Source organism: Primulina eburnea, chromosome 12 (genome assembly GCF_022965805.1).
Source record: "Primulina eburnea isolate SZY01 chromosome 12, ASM2296580v1, whole genome shotgun sequence".
In the NCBI taxonomy this organism is placed as follows: domain Eukaryota; kingdom Viridiplantae; phylum Streptophyta; class Magnoliopsida; order Lamiales; family Gesneriaceae; genus Primulina; species Primulina eburnea.
This window is the reverse complement of record NC_133112.1, coordinates 4,771,507-4,792,807: the sequence shown is the minus strand read 5'-3', so window position 1 is coordinate 4,792,807 and position 21,301 is coordinate 4,771,507. Positions and strand designations below refer to the sequence as shown.

Sequence of the window (21,301 nt, the reverse complement as noted above, 5' to 3'; positions counted from 1 at the left end):
ATTATTTTATGATTGCATGTGTTAATTTAATAATTTTAATTTTTAAATTAATTAACATTTAAAATTTCATAAATTATTCTCACAGAATTCGGTTTTTGACATATAAAAACGTCAATTTTGACTTTCTCTCACACACAAGTACACCCTTATATTTATTAGGGTAGGTTTCTTGTCTCAAACATCTTTATATGTGAGACAGGTCAATCAAATCGATATTCACAATAAAAAGTATACTCTTAGCATAAAAAGTAACATTTTTTCATGGATGACCCAAATAAGAAATCTGTCTCACAAAATACGACTCGCGAAACTGTCTCACACAAATTTTTGTCTATTTATTATAAAATGATAAACGAATCAAAATTTCAATTATTTTTTTCATCTAAAACAAAAACATATACTAACAAATTCAGCCAATCTCAATTATTTGATTTTTTTAAAATTAATTAATTTAAATTATATGTGTATTTTGAATTGAAGATTTTTTTCGAGGAATAAATATGGAAGATTTTTAATAAACTGTAAATGAATGAGGTTTTTCGTCCTTTTGAAAAAAGTTATGGATTAATAAGTATTGGGAATTGTATATGCCGACGATGAATAAAAGTGTAGGAGATGCCTGTACATAATATTATAATAATGAAGGAACCTCGAATGCCAAATATTATAAATTATTTAAAATTAAATACTTCAAAAAGAAATTATAAAAATGGAAAATATCACGATCTTAGACAATATATGTGGTTAAATTTTGTCGAGTGGATTTTTAAATAATTTTCCTGTCATTAGTTCAAATGGGTATTTTTTAGTTGTAATTGTTAAGATTGAGAATTCGATATAATCATAAACAAAATCAGAAAATAGAGGATGAGAGATTAAAAGGAAAAATGAAAAAAAAAAACATAATTATTTGTAGACCTCTAGTCAATAAAATTTAAAAATTGAAAGTAATGGTTGCACCCACCTACAGGCCCAGTGTAGGCCTGTAAACGAATCGAATCGAATTGAATTTTATGAAATTTTCAGTATTCGAGTTCGAGCTCGAATTCGAATAAACATATTCGAAGCTCGATTCGAAACTCAAACTTTTATTATTTTCGATTCGAATTGAAGCTCGAATTCGAATCGAATTCGAACTCGAATAATATTATATATTATAATATTATATATATATATATGTTATAATATTATATATATTATATATATTTTATTTATATATATATATACGTAATAATATTATATATATATTTAATAATATTTTATTTATTTTTTAAATATAATGCTATAGTTCGCGAACAATCGAACAATATAATTTTAGCTCGAATTCGATTCGAAAAATATTCGAACATGTTCGAGTTCGGCTCGAATTCGATAATTTCAAATTCGAACCAAATATTATTCGAACCGACTCGAAAAATTCGTGAACGTGTTCGGTTCGTTTACACCCCTAGCCCAGTGGCGGAGCCACATGATAAAGACACTTGGGTTTTAGGTCGGGTGGCCCAATTTTTAAAAAATATTATATGTAAATTTTATATAATTTTGGATTATTATGATATTTTTTCGGGTAGATCAATTTAAAATATGAAAAGATTATAGATTTTAAAATTCTAGTGCGGTTAGACCTATATTTCTGACTCTGCCACTGTACAGGTCTCTTGGCTCCATAACTAAAACTAGCTCAAGGGAGAAGGATTGTCCAAGTTTATGTATATGCAACTCTCATGAATTTTATCTAATCGAAGTTGGACAAGTAACACCCCTCTCATACATGAATGAACATTTCAAGCATAAAGTTTTCAAGACAACGAGTGGCCTAACTATGAAAACTCCAAAACAGCATATGTGTTATGATATCATGTTAAAATTATTGCTTGAATCTAATTGAATTTTAAACACTAGCTCAAAAGATAAAGATTGTATGCAACTTACATAAATTTTATCTGACCGACGTTCGATAACTATCAATAATATTATGAATGCAAAGATTTGTGTGAGACGATCTCACAGGTCATATTTGTAAGACAGATCTCTTATTTGGGTTATCCATGAAAAAATATTATTTTTTATGTTAAGAGTACTACTTTTTATTGTGAATATGAGTAGGGTTGACCCGTCTCACAGATTAAAATCCGTGAGACCGTCTCACATGAGACTCACTGTATTATGAAATAATCAATTCGTTAAGCAGTATAAAAGCACGAGATTAAAAATATATTTTTTAAAACAATAATTTCGGGAATCCACACGCACAATAATCAAATATTGTCCACACTGCTGCAATTATTGGTAGTTGCTAAAAACCATTTATTGAAGAAAGGGACATCTGATAAAAATTAATGCTACATAAATCGAACATAAAAGATTTGTTCAAATTATCAAATCCATGTTGCACAATAAAGTATTGTCAAATAATGTTTTCATAAATCTGCCCATGAAAACGCTCTAATTAAACAAACTTATAGTAGCATTATACTAAATCATCATTTTTTCGATAATTGATCACTGATTTAAAAAATATATTAAAGGAATACTCAAGTATTTTTTAAATCTTTTGCACAAAAACTCTTGTGAGATCGTTTTATCGGTCAATTTTGTTAGACATATAACATATTTCATCTAATTTATGAACAAATATTATTTTCTATTATAAATATAGATCGAGTAGTTTCATCTCACGGATATAAATCTGTGGGCAAAACTTGTGTGAGAAGATATCACGGGTAATGTTTTGTGAGACATATATTTTATTTGGGTTATCCATGAAAAAATATTACTTTTTATGCTAATAGTATTACTTTTCATTGTGAATATCAGTAGAGTTGACCCGTCTCACAGATAAAGATTCGTGATACCGTCTCACACGAGATCTACTCAAATATGTGACACAATTTCACAATATAACTATTCAATCTTTTGTACATTAGCATGTTACACTCATTCATTCATTATTGACATCAAGAGATGTACTAAAGGGTTGTAAACTTTCTGTGTATGTGTAATAATTTTATGTATTTTCATGTATAATATAAGAGTAGTATGGGGGAGAAGTATTCAGAAATAGTTTAAATATATTATGTTTGGAATAAAAAAGTTGATATATTTAGTAAAAAGTAATTGCTATTTAAAATACAAGGAGGAATTGTAATTTGGTTATTATATTTATTTATTTGTAATTTTGATTTTTATATATTGTCAAATTTAAATATTAAAATTTTATTTATTTATTATTATTATTATTTTTGCATTTTTTGACATGTTGCTGACATTATGCGACAAGATAATGATGCATGAAATATCGCATTAGTAATTCTATATAACAAAAGATTAAATCGTCAAAATTTAAAAGATACATGACTATCATCAAATTTCGACATGTATGTTCAAAATTTGAAGAAACGATTTGAAAAATTACAATTTTTCATAATATCATTACATTATTACTTCATTGAATATTTTCTTGAAGAAAGATAAAAACCATATTCAAAATATTTGGTTTTATTTGAACAAGTATTTTAAAATTAAAAAAATATAAAGCGCAAAAGCTAACTTTGGTTGGTTAATCCGATCAGTTCATCGATGGTCGACAAGTATTATAGTCTTAATCATGATTCTACAGGTTTTTCGTATGTATCTCATCATCAGATAATGTTTGAGTAATTTTTTTATAAAAATATTTTTAAAATATGTTCTCCAAGTGTATTTTCTAAATAATAGTTGAGAATGGTTCTTTATGATATTTTAGAATTTTTATAAAATAGTTGTACAAATATATATTATTCCCGAAAAAGCTTTAATTTTGTTTAAAAAAATGTGAAAATTTGTGTGAGACGATCTCATAGATCGTATTTTGTGAGACGAGTCTCTTATTTGGGTCATCTATGAAAAAAATATTATTTTTTATTGTGAATATCGATAAGATTGATCCGTAATAAAGATTCATGAGACGTCTCATAGAAGAGTCACTCTTTAATTTTTTTTTTTTTAAATTTGACGACCTTTGTAAATAATTAGTCAAAAAGTCAAACCAGTAAATTTTGATTACAGTCCCAGCATTTTCTCCTGCCATCTTAGCCGCCCCCACTCGTCTATATATACCGACCGCAGCGCCACTCTTCTCTGTCAACAAACAGAACAGAATCCACCAACGTCTCATTCGCAGATACGCATATTTCTTCTCAAGAAAACCTCAATATCAGCGATTCTTCTCCCAACCTCACCCAATTTTTTCTCGTATAATTCTCGAATCGGTGATTAATTCAATTTTTTTGGTGAAAAACCGTTCGAATATCGGTGTTACACGCACGTATACATACGAATTTATTTTATGTATATGTGTGTGTAAGATTTGTGTTGATTATACGGTGAGATGATGGAGCAGAAGCACGTTTTGTTGTCGGCATTGAGCGTAGGGGTGGGTGTTGGGGTGGGGCTCGGTTTGGTTTCCGGCCAGGCGGTCGGTAGATGGACCGGTAGTTCGAGCTTTTCGGTGGTTGAGGGGATCACGGCCGAGCAGATAGAGGCGGAGCTTCTCAGATTGATCGATGATGGAAAGGAAAGCAAGGTCACGTTCGACGACTTCCCCTATTATCTCAGGTGAGTACAGAGAACAGAACATGCAAGTCCTTTTTCTCTCTTTGAAGAAATAACTTCTTTGGTCCTTTCATTTGCTTCTTGGTTCTTTGTTCTTTCATGTTTACATGGACTTTTGTTTGACTTCGGAAAAGGCAAACGATGTGTGATCATGAATGATTGGTTGTGTGGTTGCCTTGAATAGCCAGTGTCAGAGGATTCAGAATATTCCCAATGCTTATTACTATTACGATTTTGATTGTTCGCGTTTTCTTCAATTTTTCACCTGGAGACTCCGGTCATAAATTCTTCGAGGGCGTTTGGAGCTTATCTTTTTGTGTATTTCAAACACCATATATTAGTTTTTCGAGTATCAAATTTCATGGTCGAAGAAGACAACTGTTGATATTTTACCAGTTTTAGTTGATTTTTTTCTTCTTTATGCATATTTCATACATCTATTTATAGTTTAGTTGTGGCTATTGATTTGAATGTCGGATAAGAAAAAAAAAATCAATAATCACGGGAAAGGAAATTAAGGTATATTTTTCCAGAAAATGAACATACAGCTCCTCGAGTTCTTAACCGTGAAGCTGTCATCAATGTTACTTGTCCTCGAATGGATGGGCAAATAACAAGCCAATTAATTTATAGAACTACGGGTGTAATTTTTAATCCTTGGCGCATCGTAGCCAGAAAACTTATGTGTTTATCTTTCTCCCTTGATGTTTTTAACAGTGAGCGAACCCGTGTATTATTAACAAGTGCGGCGTATGTTCATTTGAACCACTTGGACGTCTCTAAGCACACTCGTAATCTCTCACCTGCTGCGAGTCGGGCAATCTTGCTCTCTGGGCCTGCTGGTATGTTAAATCACACGTATCTCCAATCTAATTTAGCAACTAAAATTTCCTCAACTTTCTTGTTGCTATAGTCTTTTATATTTTTACCTTCTGCAGAACTTTATCAGCAAACGCTTGCTAAAGCTCTAGCGCATCATTTTAAAGCAAAGTTGCTGTTGCTGGATATAACCCACTTCTCAATCAAGGTTATTGAGCTGAATAATATTTTTTCTGGTGCTTATTCTTTACACATCTCTATACTGACCTTTATCATTGTTTTTTATTTGTCTATCTATAGATACAGAGCAAGTATGGCAGCACCAAGAAAGAGTCCGTGAGTATATTTTTCATATCTACAGAAGAATGACAAGTTTTATTTTCTTAAATTTTCTGTAAGAGGGGTTATTTAGGTCCACCTATAGTTAAGAAAATTAAGCAAGAATTCAATGCAATGTTCGATCAGATCTACTTCGTTTGTGAAAGTGAACTTATTAGCTTAAAGTGAAAAGAGTACTGATTTCAATTCTTTGCGTCGTAGTCACTCGAAGGTACTATCTCAGAAGTAGCATTACAACGAATGTCCACTTTCCTCAGCTCGTTTCTTCCAGCAAAAGGGGATAACAAAGGTAGATTGTAAGGCATGGTTTTATTTTGCATGTTTTTTTATATATGTAATTCCATGTTTGTTTAAAATGCATTTTTGCATTGCCTTACATTTTGTTATATTAATCTCATATGGAGCTATAATGGAGGAAAACCTGTTTATATGATGCATCAGAAAGTACACGGTAGTGTGAGTTTCTCACTTTACGGGGATTCCTTTACATTTCATCTTCACCCAAGAAGCTCAGCAAAAGCATTATTGAGAACTCACCTTAAATGATGACAAGCTCGTAACATTATGAGCAATTTACGGTGCAGGAGCATTCCATTGGAAGTTGTGAATGCAACCTCAATACGAAATTGAATGCAGCATGCTCAAGCTAAAGCTATTACAAGCAATTTAATTGCTTTTTTCTGCATGCATGCACATATTATTGATATGAATAATTTGATCTTATCTTGGCGTTTTTTGAAATTCATCTTATGAAGGCACATTGTCGAGGCAAAGCAGTGGATTGGACTCTAAGGGAAGGTATGCTTAGCAAATTTCATTTAGAACATCACAATTCAATCAAGACTGAACTCCTGATTGACCTTTAATTCTTCTTATTAAAGAAACAATGAAGGAATCAGCAATCCTCTTAAACCTCGCAGAACTTCGTCTGTTTCTTCGGACATGAGCAACATGAGTGTGCAATCCTCTGCTTTAAATCCAGGTCTGAACAGCATTTGTTTTGCACAAACATCTTTTAGAACATTCTTAATTATCATCAAATTTAAAATCTCTTGTTTTTGCCTTGATTTTATCAGCTCATTTTAAGCGCATTGCAAGCTTGTCTTTTGATGAGAGGGTCTTCTTACAGTCACTTTACAAGGTAACATTGTCATAAATTGATTGATCTTGTCAACTGAATATCACTAGTCTTTTTATCGACACCATTTGATAATTGCTTCTCCTGATGCTATTTCCATGTGATGTGTCTGATGTGATCTTAATGTCCCTTTCACCTATTTTGGCATAATAAAATGTTGTCTTTTGAGTTTTTCTTTGATATACTAACTTAGATCTCTCTGGCAGGTGTTAGTTTCAGTCTCCCGAACCAGCTGCGTTATTCTCTACATAAGGGATGTTGAGAAACTTTTTCTCCAATCCTCGAGATTCTTCAAATTGTTTGATAGAATGCTAAAGAAAGTATCAGGATCGGTTTTGGTTCTCGGTTCTCGGATGTTGGACTTTGAAGAGGATTGCGGGGAGGTAGATGACAGACTAAGTTTTTTGTTTCCTTATGACATTGCGATTAGGCCACCTGAGGATGAGACTCATCTTGTGAGCTGGAAAGCTCAGCTGGAAGAGGATATGAAGAAGATTCAGTTTCAGGATAACAAGAATCATATTGCTGAGGTCCTTGCTGCAAATGACCTTGAATGTGATGATCTAGGATCAATCTGCCATGCGGATACCGTGGTTCTCAGTAATTACATAGAGGAAATTGTGGTTTCTGCTATATCTTTTCATTTGATGAATATCAAAGATCCAGAGTATCGTAATGGGAAGCTTATCATATCATCTAACAGGTTGAGATAAATATTCATTTCTCGATTCTTTTTTGCTACTGTCCTTTCTCAATGTCTTCTTTTTGATTCAATCAATTTGGTGCAGTTTGTCCCACGGGCTAAGCATTTTTCAGGAGGGGAAAAGTGGTGGCAAAGACACCCTTAAATTGGAGACTAGTGCTGAATCACTGAAGGTTTGTGTTTTGACAGTTCATCCTTTTCAAAATTTTGTCAAGTGTTCTCAGATTGTACTTTTACGCGCTTTTCTTCTTTTGATAAATATTAGGAGACTGAAGCAAAAGCTGGTACTGGAGGAAAACCTGAATTTAAGCCCGAGAGCAAGAACGAGGCAGAAAAATCATCTTCAATGATAAAGGTAGAAAGAGAGAATATCTCAGGCTTAAAGCACTTGTCTGTACTATTTTTGTTGATTATAGAACTGTGGTGAATATTCAGGCCTTGTGATTTTGCCCAGATGAGATACAAACTATGTTGATGCTCTTTCCCCCTCTTATCGTGTTCATTTGAGCTTCAGATTGATTTTACAGCTTCCTCTTAAATTATCCTTCTTCTCTATTCTAAACCTTACTATAAGTTGAAAAGATATGTTTAGCAACCCTTTAATTGCATACATTAACTTTATCTTGATCCTTTTTTGTCTTATTGACATTGTCTTGATCCTTAATAATGCCAGGAAATCCCCCCTGACAATGAATTCGAAAAGCGCATAAGGCCTGAAGTTATTCCTGCAAATGAGATTGGAGTCACATTTGCCGATATTGGTTCGCTGGACGAGACTAAAGAACTACTTCAGGAGCTGGTCATGCTTCCTCTTAGAAGACCAGACCTTTTCAATGGCGGGCTTCTTAAGCCTTGTAGAGGCATACTTCTTTTTGGCCCTCCAGGTACTGGAAAAACAATGCTCGCTAAGGCCATTGCCAATGAGGCTGGAGCAAGCTTCATAAATGTCAACATGTCAACAATTACTTCAAAATGGTTTGGTGAAGATGAAAAGAATGTTCGAGCTCTTTTCACCCTAGCTGCAAAGGTTTCTCCAACCATCATTTTCGTAGATGAGGTTGATAGCATGCTTGGACAACGGACAAGAGTAGGAGAGCACGAGGCGATGCGTAAAATTAAGAATGAGTTCATGACACATTGGGATGGACTTCTGACAAAACCCGGAGAGCGCATTCTTGTTCTTGCTGCAACAAACAGACCTTTTGATCTTGATGAGGCAATAATTAGGAGGTTCGAGCGCAGGTATCATAACTGGTTGTCTGTTGCATGTATTTTGGGATTCCATTTAATAAATTTGGTCGCTGGCATACAAATTCAGCTTGAGTTTCCCGTAAATGGACGTTATTTTTAAAGTAATAATCAATCTTGAACCACTGTTAAACAGAATTATGGTGGAGCTTCCTTCGGTGGAGAACAGAGAAATGATCTTAAAAACCCTGTTGTCCAAAGAAAAGGTTGAAGACCTAGATTTTAAAGAGCTTGCAACCATTACTGAAGGATATAGTGGAAGTGATCTTAAGGTTTGTGTTTTCTCCTGCAGATTTTGTCACTTTAATCTTTATTTTGTTTTGTTAATGACTTTTGGTGGTAATTATTGGAAACAGAATCTATGCATAACTGCGGCTTATAGACCAGTAAGAGAACTGCTACAGCAAGAGAGACAGAAGGATACGGTATGCTATCATTTCAGCACAGAAGACGAACCTTTTGGTCACTCTCCTTTTTTATTCATACAAACCTCAGTCCCAAAATAGTTGGGATCGCTGGATAGATCTCTCATTATTTTGTGTTTGCCTTTCATTGCGCACTATAACTTATTTTTAACTCTTGCTTTTTATTATGCTCCGATAGGAAAAGAAGCAGAAACATGATGAAGGCCAGAGCTTGGAAGACGCTTCTACTCCAAAAGAAGAAACTAAGGAGGAAAAGGTGATTTCTCTAAGGCCCTTGAACATGGAAGACGTGAGGCAGGCAAAGAACCAGGTATTTTAAATTATTTTGCTCTAAATTAGTACATGAATCACTCTTGCTCTGTTTTTTTTTTGCACTTTAAATTGAGTACCTTTCGCTTTTAGGATTGAAAATCCTGTATTTTACATTTTCCTTATGATTTAGTAATTGGGACATTAAAACTATGAAAAAAATGATTCTAGTTACTTCTATTTAACATCTACCACACAAGTAATCACAACAGTTCATTGCAAATTGATAAGGCATCGCTTCATATTTACAGGTTGCTGCTAGTTTTGCTTCTGAGGGATCCGTAATGGCCGAGCTAAAACAATGGAATGATCTATATGGAGAAGGAGGTTCGAGAAAGAAAGAGCAACTATCATACTTTCTTTAAAAGATCGGACTTTTCCAATTTTGACATTGGAAGACAACATCTAATCCCTTGTGTGAAACAGCTGCAAGAGAAATGAATTCCTGGAACAAAACCAATTCAAAAACCTTGGTAGGATTGTTGATCATTACACTTGAATTCAAAGGCAGAACGTTTGATTGCGCAGGCTTGTATATTTGATTGAATTCTTGCTGGAAATCACGAGTAGAGGGGTTATAAGGAGCTGCTGCTAGAAATGATATATACCCTTGCAATTTAGAACTTAAAAGCCAATTACAATCGAAGTGTGTGTTTTCAATGTTTGTCTGCGTATAGTAGCGGCTCTCATTTATTGTAAATTTGTTGTATTTGTTAAATTAATACAAATTGTAATCCATTCATTATTTCACTTTCCCTGGTATTGATTTGGATAGGAATTTTAGAGTGGGATGTCTTTTGAATCTATACCCCGACGACTAAATATGGTAATGTATCCTTATGATTTGCCTTAGAGGAATTCATCGATTGTCGCTAGAACTATTTGCCTACAACATATTGTTAAAAATCCAATTCAATTTTTATTTTTTACTTCTTCATTTTAATGTGTAATAAAAAAAAACAATCATTATATTTAATTGTGTGTGATTATATCTGTTTTTGAACCGTTCATTATATTTAATTATGATATTTTTGATATTTTTAGACGTTTTAAATGAGTAGGTCTCTTGTGAGATAGTCTCACGAATCAGATTAGTCAATCCTACCGATATTCACAATAAAAAGTAATACTCTTAGCATAAAAAGAAATATTATTTTATGAATGACTCAAATAAAAGATTCTTCTCACAAAATAGGACCCGTGCGACCGTCCCACACAAGTTTTTGTCATAAAAGATTTTATGAATTTTTACAAGCAATTAATGAGTTTTTTTTTTTTTTAAAATCTAAAACGTATAACTTGATTTGTAATTCGATTTATTACTTAAACAACATATATCATTCCTTAAAACAAGAAAATCAAATCGAACAACACTAAAATGGTTTGACTTTTGAATCAAGTATTTTAAAACTGAAAATTAAAAAAAAATCCGAAACCCACAATTAAAAGCCTAACAGATGGATCAGGGTAGGGATGGCAATGGGCCGGGGCGGGGGCGGGTTTGCCATTCCCATCCCCATCCCCGAATGCCATCCCCACCCCCATCCCCGCCCCCATCCCCGTTTTTTCGGGTTCGGGGAATCCCCAAACCCGAAACTTCGGGGATCAACTTACCATCCCCGTCCCCATCCCCATTTCAAAAATAATAATATGACAAGACGATGACGGATTCGGATATTTTCTCAAACCAAAACTTATTATTATATATTATTATTTGATATAATTTTAATATTAATATTAATATCAATATCAACAATAATAATATTATTAATATTTTAAAAATTATATTATTAATACTAATAATACTATTATTTTATTATTGATAATATATTTTCGGGACGGGTTCGGGGATTTCGGGGATGGGGATAGTAATCTCATACCCGCCCCGAACTACATCGGGGATTTAAAAAAATCCCCGAACCCGAACCCAAACCCGAAAAAATCGGGGATCCTCATCCCCGTTTCGGGTTTTCCCCGCGGGGCCCCAAACCCGCGGGGGAAATTGCCATCCCTAGATCAGGGTCCGTTTATGATATTCAATAAAATTTTAAAACTTAACCCTATTTAAATTTATGCAAGAATTAGAGTGTATAACCCTATTTAAACTTCAAGAGACAAGCTTCTCTCGTCTCTCCATAGGAATATATCAGCAGCTGTCACAAAACATTAACTTGAGATTAAATATAATAATGATGACAAAAATTATGAATAGGTGCTCCATATTATATGTGCCTTAAGTTGCTCTATGGAACTCAAACCATAAGGGGAATGTTGGCATTGTTAAGAGTGAAATATATCATTAATTTTGTTTACACGACTTGTAAATTTTTAAGTAAAATAAGAGATTTGATACCATATTGGAGGAGTTAGTATTTGATATTAGTTCTTTCAACAAATACAACCTCGTAAAAGTACGCAAAATATGATCTACTAGATAACTTATGAGTTAAACATAGACCTCCGGGGAAAAATGTGCGTAAAAAATGAACATCGAAAAAATTCCAAAATAAATAAAAGAAATAAATGATTCAGATGGAATCAAATGATATTACTATCGTTCGAGAGTAGAAATGAGTTGAATTAAGAACATAAATTAAACGTCTCTGTTATGAGCCTTTTATTCTCTCCCCATGTATAAAAGATCAAGCCAACAGAATAGGTATTGCGATGCGCTGGGACAACGGGAAGTTCTTTGCTATTTGTATGCAATTTAGTGAGTGTTTTTCAAAGCTTGGAAGAAGGAAATTATACGAATATTCGAGTGAACATATCGATGTGTACATTATATTATGGACATAATAACTCCCGTTGAATCAAATGTAATATGAAATAAAGATAATTGATTTTATATGTAGTGCTTACTTTTTAAATGTTAAAATAAAAATATAATTTATTATTTGATTAAAAGTTAAAATCTATATATATATATATATATATATATATATATATATATATATATATATATATATATTAAGAGATACAAAACCAAGCGGAAAATTAAAACGGGGAACGCGAAATGAATAGGTAATTGGGATCACGAAACACCACCACACATTCCGATCACATGAGCATGTAATATTGAATATTCTTATTCCACTATGCAAAACTAGCATCTCAGCTTCATTGGATTCGATTCTATTCATTCATCAAATCAAATATGCTTGTGATTGAACCTCACACCACCGCCGCCGTTCGACACACCTCCGCCAACGTTTTTATCCCCCGGTATTTGTTTTGCTTAATTTTTCTCATTTTTTTGTGATATATTTTGGTCTTTTGCTTATGCTTAAGAGAATGTGGAGTTTTTGGCAATGAACTGAGTTTATTTTTCCTATTGAATTTGGTTGGTGAGTAGGAGTAAGTGCTGGAAGTTGAGGGATAACTGTGTTGGCAGAAGGTGTGTAGGCTGGGTGAAGGGTGGTGCTCTGAATAGAATAAAAGCTACCGCAAAAGAGCCGTCGAGCTCGGGTTCGGGTCCAGTGAAACAGAATGTGAAGCCTCAGAGGTATCATCCGTTCGAAGACATTTCAGACTCTGAATTATTGGAGAACGGGGAAGCTATTCTTACTCCCGCCGAGGCTACTAGGACCATAATTGAGGTATAAACATAAATAGTAGTATGGATTTTCAAGTTTTGCCTGAAGGAATGTTATTGGCGATGCGTTGCTAGTTTTATGGAAACCTTTGGTTATGGGCGAAAATCTATGTTGTTGATTTTGTGTAAAGATTTTGTTTTAGGTGAATAGCAAGGCGACACTGATGTTTTCTGGTCTGGTGAATGAAGAAGTTCACGAGAGCATTTTTTGGCCGGATCTGCCTTATGTAACCGATGAACATGGAAGTAAGATGCAATTATTTCTTGTTTACATGTGGCACTATTTGGTTGTGGATGACAAGCGTTGTCATTGCTAAACTTGTGATTGCTTGTGATCAGATATATACTTTCAAGTGAAAAACGATGAAGACATCTTGCAAACTCTGACTTCCGAAGAAAACATCGTGGTAAGTTTAGATATTTTAAATTCGATATACATGATTTTGACAAAAGGAGGAATTGTATTATCCTATAAAATTCACCCATAGTCCTTTACGACTGCTTAATAACTGGAGTAGTGCTATTAAGACTTTACATTTCTGACACTTCTATTTGCGGATCTTGATTATGCCATATTTTAGAAGCCATTGGTGATTTGATCTGCATCTCAAGAAATAGCTTAAGATGCTTACTTGAATTATGTGCTTGAGAAGTGACTTGTGAAAGAGTGTAACACAAGTAGAGCCGGCACACTAGTAGTTACCAATTTGCTTCAAATTATACACCTGTCCCAATGTTAAGTTTTTAGACGTTAAGGATCTTCTAATTCAAGCAATTTGTTTAGATGCTTACTTGAATTTAACTCAATGCAGCAAGTCATTGTGGGACTAGATACTGCAGAAATGATGAGTGAGTTGGAAGCACTAGGTCATTCTGATATTGATTTTGGTGTTGATGAGTTGGATGGTGAAGGTAGCGATTATGATGATGATGATGAGGAAGATGACGATGATAATGATGATGCTGAAGATGAAGACAGTGAGGTTTGACTTCTCCCTTCAGTTTTTTTTTCTTTTAGTGTCAAGGTTGTAGCTCTTAGTATGTAATCCTTATCACATTCATCTGCAGGATTGGGTTGCCATTCTTGATGATGAGGAGGATGAAGATGGGGAATCTGATGGATCATTGGGAGACTGGGCAAAATTGGAGACAATGCGATCTTCTCATCCTATGCATTTTGCCAAGAAATTAACAGAGGTGGTAACTCTTTCAATAAATTAGGTGGACATTGATGATAGAAATAAGTCAGAGAAACTTGAATTCTTGTTAGAAATAGTATACTTTTTATTGACAGAAACTAGGATATAACCTCTATATATTGTTGGGTCCGGTCCTTCGAAATTCTAGTAATTAAAAGAAAGTTAATTGATTGGTAAATTAATGATTTGCTATAAAAATAAATCAATGATTCAATAAAGTGTGAATATGTCTAATTAACTAAGAACTCATATTTATTTTAATAACTTTGTCAATTAAATACGAACTAAACTACTAAAATGTTGGAAATTATTTTAAAAAATAATCATGAACAAACCTAATTAATAAACTGATCACTAACTTGAAACGGAAAAGCTAGAATTGAAAAAACAAGGCAAAAGAAGAGTAACTATTGTTGTATGTTGTAATGAGGATGGCCCAGAAAAGATTACTCTGAATTATCTGAAAATATGCTAATCCGTGCCGCTTTAAGAATGATAACATGAACAGCTTGAATTGCCCATATGACGTCAACAAAAGATCGTGCCAATATCATGGATAAGCCTACTGATGACGAAGATCAGAAGATGGGGATAATATTGTAATATTGGAGTATGTGACGTGCAAGGAGATTGAAGCACCCGACTGTGAGAACCTGAAATTTCAGCAGCTAGCAAATTTCAGCATAAACTAAAAATTCCAGCAGAAGCTAAGATTTCAGAAGTTGGTATTTTTCTAACAGATTGGAATCCAGCAGCAGACAACAGATAAAATCCAGCAGCAGCAGTCCAGCAGCAGCACGAAATTCCAGCAGACAGTTACTGATTCAGCTTGAACTTGTAACTGAAGCATTTAATACGAAATAAAGATTGTTAATGTCAGATTATGGCCTTTAATGGGGAGGCTAACAGTCAGAATTTCACCTATAAATATCACTCTCAAACACCTGAATTGGTTTACCAAAACCTTGAGTTATCACCTGAAATTAGAGCTAAGAGAGTGCATTTTCGAAGCTGTAAAATCCAGTAGCGAGGCAAGCAGATTTCAGTAGACTTCAACCGAAACTCTAGCAATTTACAGTAAGTGGGCTTATATGTAAATATCTTGAAATTCGTTTGATAATTCTGTTTCAAAGTTCAGTTTCTGTATGTTTGATTTCTGATTTTGAAGCACTGAAACTCCCTAGTGAACTAATGGTAGGAATATATATTCTGAACATTTCTGAATTCTGATTCTGATTTTGGCCTCACCCCTTAGAGGAGAGAACATATAGGGGACTGATATCAGTTTAGCCATGAAATTCACTAACGTGCTCAGTGCTTACTAATTCTGAATTCTGTTCTGTAATTTCGGAATTCTGATTACTGTTCTGAAAACAAGAATTCTCTGTATATCATCGTATTACTGTTTCTGTTGAAAACGATTTCGAAACTGGGAGTTATTCCCGCCCCCGCTTACTGAGTGACAATCATATCACTCACCCACCAAACCCATCTCAGATAAAAACGAGGAAGAGTTGATAGAAGAAGAGGAGCAACGTCAGTTTTGAGGCTGGTGATGAAGATCGTTGTTATCAGTTCTTATTTATGTTTATTTCGCTGCATTTGTTAAGACGATGTTGTAATTGGTTTTACATTTCCGCTGTAAAACATTGTTATTGAGTTGTATCAGACAATGAATATTCAGTATTATGAATAAAAGACTGGTTTTTCTGAAATTCTGTACTTCTGAGGCTTGTTGTTTTCGAATGTAAATTTGAGAGCAACGCCGGTGTCAACCAACCCCATCCCGGGGCGTGACATTGAAGTGGTATCAGAGCGAAACGGGTTTCATAATCTGGGAAGGAGGAACTAGAAATAATAAGTGCTTATAGACTTCTGAGAATAAGTTCTGAAGGTTACTGAAATAGACTACTGAAAATAAGCTACTGTAATAGACTACTGAAACGAGTTTAAAAAAAAAAAATTTCAGTAGACCAGTAGACGAAAAACAGTAAGATAAGACCAGTAGCCGAAACCAGAACCAGTAGATGGAAACCAGTAGATCGGAATGCAGAAGACCGGGTCAGTAGATGTGTTAAGCAGCAGACAATGCTGGAAAAGCAGCAGACTGCTTGCAGTAGCATCAGAATTGCAGTAGCAAGTGAATTCCAGTAGGCGCATGCAAAAATGGCATGGGAGTTGAGGTGTTTTTCGCGCAAACTTCAAACGGCCATAACTTTTGATCCAGGAGGAATTTTTACTATTAAAAGTAGGCGTTGGAAAGCTCTCGACGAGGAGAACCTAATCTAGCACCGCCGACGGACCCCAAAATCCATCGTTTAGATAGTGATATCATCATTTCCGTAAAATTTTCCAAAATTTTGAAGCTTTGAGGAATTTTCATTTCCAAATGGCTTAGTATTTTTGTACCAAACTTGGTACCATTCATATTCTTGATGTGAAAGATTTTTAGTAAATTTTTCACGCCATTCTGAGACTGAAAATTTTTGAGCTATTTTCTGCTATTGAATGTTATAGGCATACTGATTCTATTCATTCCAGTACTTGTCTATAATTTAATCCATATTCTTGATATCAATTCTGAACCTTTACCCTCATGTTTTGGATGTAGGATATGGCTGACCAAAGTAGTTACGTTAAGAACTTAGAGAGGAAGCTAGAGAAACTAAAGGGGCATAACTACTGCCTAAAGCTGGACAAGGACGAGATAGAGCGTCGAGCAGAACACTTGGAGGGTGATGTTCACAGATATGCTCACTATCTGCATGAAGCAGAAGAGAGACATAGGAAGACTCAAGAAGAGTTCGAGACCTCTCAAGAGACGGTTGCCGAATTCATTGAGTTACGTGACTCATTGGTTGAGAAGATCCAAGTTTTTAAGGATCAAAATCACCAACTCGTGCACCAGCATAATCAGTATAGTGCACAGACTGATGCTCAGATTCAAGAGTTGCAAGATACTGTTGAAGTTCTTAGCGACCAGAATGCAGTTCTGCATGGTCCTATTGAACATCTCGAAACAGTAATAGCCAACCATGAAGATGAACCCGAGGAGGATCCCGAAGAAGAAGAGGAAGTTGAAGAGGATCATATGGATTTAGATTTGGGAGAAGTGATAGATTGGAACATCATTAGTAGTCTTGTGACACTTGTCCCATTTACATTTCTATTTCATTTTCAAAGTTCATTTGTAATTGCACTTTTTTGAAGAATCAATAAAAGATTATTTCTATCCATTGGTTCATATTTAATTTTGGAGCAATTACTCAATCATTGTGATTCTTTTGTTTAGTCTCTATTCTGTCATCAACCTTAGAACTTTCATAATTGTAGGAAATGGACGGAAGACGAGTGAGAAACAACCGCAACCCTCGCTGCAACAACCGCAACGATGAGAATGAACAACAACAACAACAACAACAACAACAACAACCACCAGCAGTTGGCCTCAGCCGAGTGGATTTAATGGCGATAGCCACGATTGTGGCAACCACGTTACAAGGGTTAGTGAACCCTAATGCTAACCAGCCACCACCACCACCTCCAGCTCAGAATGGGACTAAGCAACATTATGAGGCTCTCCGAAGAGCAAGAGTCCCTAACTTCGATGGAAGCACCGATCCAGAGGTCGGACAAAATTAGATGAAAGAGGTGGAAAATCATCTTCGACTACTTGAGGTTCCCCAAAGGATCAGAGTAGAGGTGATTACACCTTTTCTTGTCGATAAAGCTGCCAAATGGTGGGAAGGAGTCTCACCAGCTATGTTAGAGGCGGGATCTATCACTTGGCAAAGGTTCCGAGAGGCATTCCTGAGGCAGTACTTTCCGACAGCAGTTCGAGTGCAAAAGCTGTCAGAATTTGAAAGTTTGGTTCAAGAACCAAACATGACTGTGGTGGAGTATTCATCTAAGTTTCACTCATTGGGAACTTACTCCCCAACCATCATGGGAGACGAAGCCTTGAAGATGCATCGCTTCAAGAAGGGATTGAACAGCCGTATTCAATCTGCTCTTGCCGTGATCGAGCCTAATAGTTTTGATGAATTGATGGGAGCCGCCATCAGAGCTGAGAATGACATCAAGAGGCGTGAAGGCGAGAACAAACTCAAACGTCCTCAGTCAAGCCAGTACCAAGCGGGCCAGCAATTCAAGAGGCCTAGGTTTGCAAGCAACCAATTTAGTGCTCCACCCAAAGGAACCACTTCTTCTCAATCAAACAAAGAAGGAGTCAAGTGCCAAACTTGCGGATTCACACACACTGGTGAATGTCGTAGGAATTCTGGAGCTTGTTTCCGTTGCGGAAAGATGGACCATCGCATTGCTCAATGTCCTCTTCCAGATCCAAGGAACGGACCAGCAGGAGGAACAACTCCACATAAGCCTAAGGAGAACAAGCCCAATGCTCGAGTCTATGCTATCACTCAAGAAGAGGCGGACAACTCAAATGATGTCGTAGCCGGTACCATTCTGATCAATAATATACCTGCTTATGTGTTATTTGATTGTGGTGCTACGCATTCATTCATGTCTAAGAGATTTGCCAAGAGGCTAGGAGCTAAGCCTGATAACTTAGAAGAACCATATAGAGTAGCAACTCCAGCAAATCGAATTTTAGAAACTCGCACTCTATATCGGGATATTAGTGTTCTCATAGAAGATCAGAAGTTCAAGGCAAATCTGATTCAAATAAACATGGTGGAATTTGACGTAATTCTTGGAATGGATTGGTTAGCCAAGAATCATGCTTTAGTAGACTGTCATGGAAAGACGGTAACTATCCAAGCTCCACACCAAGAGAAACTATTATTTCGTGGCAAGACCAAAGAACGGAAGTGTAGTATCCCGATGCCTAATTTGAGTTAATTATTGGATTAATTATATTTCGGTGGGATCGGAAGGACCGAACAGGGTTCGGATCGTCCGATCAGGGTTCGGAGCGTCCGAACAGGATTCGGATTGTCCGAGCCAGGTGGCTGGACCCGTGGAAGGCATGCAGGATTCGGATCGTCCGATCAGGGTTCGGATCGTCCGAGCCAGGTGGCTGGACACGTAGAAGACATGCAGGGTTCGGATCGTCCGAAGTGTACCGGATCGGATCTTCCGAAGTGGATCGGATCGTCCGAACGTTGGCTATAAATAGAGGCGCGAGGCTTCACTTCTTCTCGCCAAGTCCGAGCGTTCCAGAGCATTTTTTAGTCGTTTCCGTTTGGTTTCTAGTCTTTTCCCGAGGTTCAGGCACTAGCGGGGAGCTACTGGTTTTGTAGCGGAGCTGTGCTCTAGTTGGGAGTTAGCAACATCAGTGGGCTACGGACGCAGGCTTGATTCTAGGGCGGATTGTTAGGATCTGCTCGTTTGAGGTACGAAAGTACTATCCGAGATATCCTGGTCAAGTATACATTCTTATATGTGTTGCATGTTTATTTGGTGCATTGATATATGTCATATGATGCATGCTATTATGTCACGTTTATTACTGCATGTTACATTTCATCTTGAGCCGTATCTCTTTCGAGATAGCCTTTATTGTTGAGCTGTATCTCTTTCGAGATAAGCTATATCTTGTGGGGCCGCTCAGCCCTGTCTTGTGGACGCATGGACACCGAGAGTACACAGTGGCCGACGGGTCCGGAGGGCTTCGGTGATCCGGGACATTTTAGGTCCACGTCTGATCTTGTAGTGGATGCAGTGACCCAGAGGAGTACCGCGCGGCACTATCCACTTGGCGCCTCTAGACTGAGCATATTGAGATCTTTTGTGACTCCTGTTTCTTGACTCTTGGTGCCGCGCGGTACTCCTCTGGGTCACTGCATCCACTACAAGATCAGACGTGGACCTAAAATGTCCCGGATCACCGAAGCCCTCCGGACCCGTCGGCCACTGTGTACTCTCGGTGTCCATGCGTCCACAAGACAGGGCTGAGCGGCCCCACAAGATATAGCTTATCTCGAAAGAGATACAGCTCAACAATAAAGGCTATCTCGAAAGAGATACGGCTCAAGATGAAATGTAACATGCAGTAATAAACGTGACATAATAGCATGCATCATATGACATATATCAATGCACCAAATAAACATGCAACACATATAAGAATGTATACTCGACCAGGATATCTCGGATAGTACTTTCGTACCTCAAACCAGCAGATCCTAACAATCCGCCCTAGAATCAAGCCTGCGTCCGTAGCCCACTGATGTTGCTAACTCCCAACTAGAGCACAGCTCCGCTACAAAACCAGTAGCTCCCCGCTAGTGCCTGAACCTCGGGAAAAGACTAGAAACCAAACGGAAACGACTAAAAAAATGCTCTGGAACGCTCGGACTTGGCGAGAAGAAGTGAAGCCTCGCGCCTCTATTTATAGCCAACGTTCGGACGATCCGATCCACTTCGGAAGATCCGATCCGGTACACTTCGGACGATCCGAACCCTGCATGTCTTCTACGTGTCCAGCCACCTGGCTCGGACGATCCGAACCCTGATCGGACGATCCGAATCCTGCATGCCTTCCACGGGTCCAGCCACCTGGCTCGGACAATCCGAATCCTGTTCGGACGCTCCGAACCCTGATCGGACGATCCGAACCCTGTTCGGTCCTTCCGATCCCACCGAAATATAATTAATCCAATAATTAACTCAAATTAGGCATCGGGATACTACATTCTTCCCCCCTGAAAAGGATTTCGTCCGCGAAATCGTGTCTGAAGAAATAACTCAACCGGCTACTCCACGTCCTCCTCATCCTCCTCCTGAGCCATCCAACCTGAGGCCTGCCCCGTGGGAAATGGGGTGTCCAAGATAAACAAAACCGAGGACGTGAGCGATAAGAACGCCCAGTACAAAAGCATGAGTATACAAGCCTATATGAAATGCACATGCTATGATATGATACCAGGGTAGTCAAGAAACAGGAGTCACAAAAGATCTCAATATGCT

At 36.5% G+C, this 21,301-nt stretch overlaps 2 protein-coding genes across 4 annotated transcripts in view; both read left to right on the top strand.

The window, feature by feature from the left end:
* The first annotated feature begins 4,116 nt into the window (after positions 1 to 4,116).
* Positions 4,117 to 10,324, top strand: LOC140807142 (uncharacterized). Of its 2 annotated transcripts, none has more exons than XM_073163855.1 (16): positions 4,117 to 4,596; positions 5,311 to 5,435; positions 5,532 to 5,620; positions 5,713 to 5,748; positions 5,953 to 6,040; positions 6,507 to 6,549; positions 6,633 to 6,733; positions 6,828 to 6,892; positions 7,096 to 7,592; positions 7,678 to 7,765; positions 7,858 to 7,947; positions 8,266 to 8,834; positions 8,977 to 9,112; positions 9,197 to 9,265; positions 9,456 to 9,575; positions 9,826 to 10,324. In XM_073163855.1, exons 1-16 carry the CDS (start codon positions 4,370 to 4,372, stop codon positions 9,937 to 9,939), a joined length of 2,457 nt encoding a protein of 818 aa, XP_073019956.1. In that variant the 5' UTR covers positions 4,117 to 4,369; the 3' UTR covers positions 9,940 to 10,324. The 2 variants fall into 2 exon arrangements, with proteins under 2 accessions (XP_073019956.1, XP_073019955.1); XM_073163854.1 differs by having other exon boundaries at positions 9,444 to 9,575.
* A 2,238-nt stretch (positions 10,325 to 12,562) lies between these two features.
* LOC140807143 (uncharacterized protein At3g49140-like) overlaps positions 12,563 to 21,301 on the top strand; it is a 30,039-nt gene continuing 21,300 nt past the window's right edge. The window contains exons 1-6 of one of the 2 annotated variants that reach the window (XM_073163856.1): positions 12,563 to 12,799; positions 12,927 to 13,173; positions 13,313 to 13,415; positions 13,509 to 13,576; positions 13,982 to 14,152; positions 14,238 to 14,366. In XM_073163856.1, coding sequence (XP_073019957.1) covers positions 12,732 to 12,799; positions 12,927 to 13,173; positions 13,313 to 13,415; positions 13,509 to 13,576; positions 13,982 to 14,152; positions 14,238 to 14,366 — 786 coding nt within the window. In that variant the 5' untranslated portion in view covers positions 12,563 to 12,731. The remainder of the gene's footprint in view (positions 12,800 to 12,926; positions 13,174 to 13,312; positions 13,416 to 13,508; positions 13,577 to 13,981; positions 14,153 to 14,237; positions 14,367 to 21,301) is intronic. The other variant, XM_073163857.1, reaches the window with a different exon arrangement.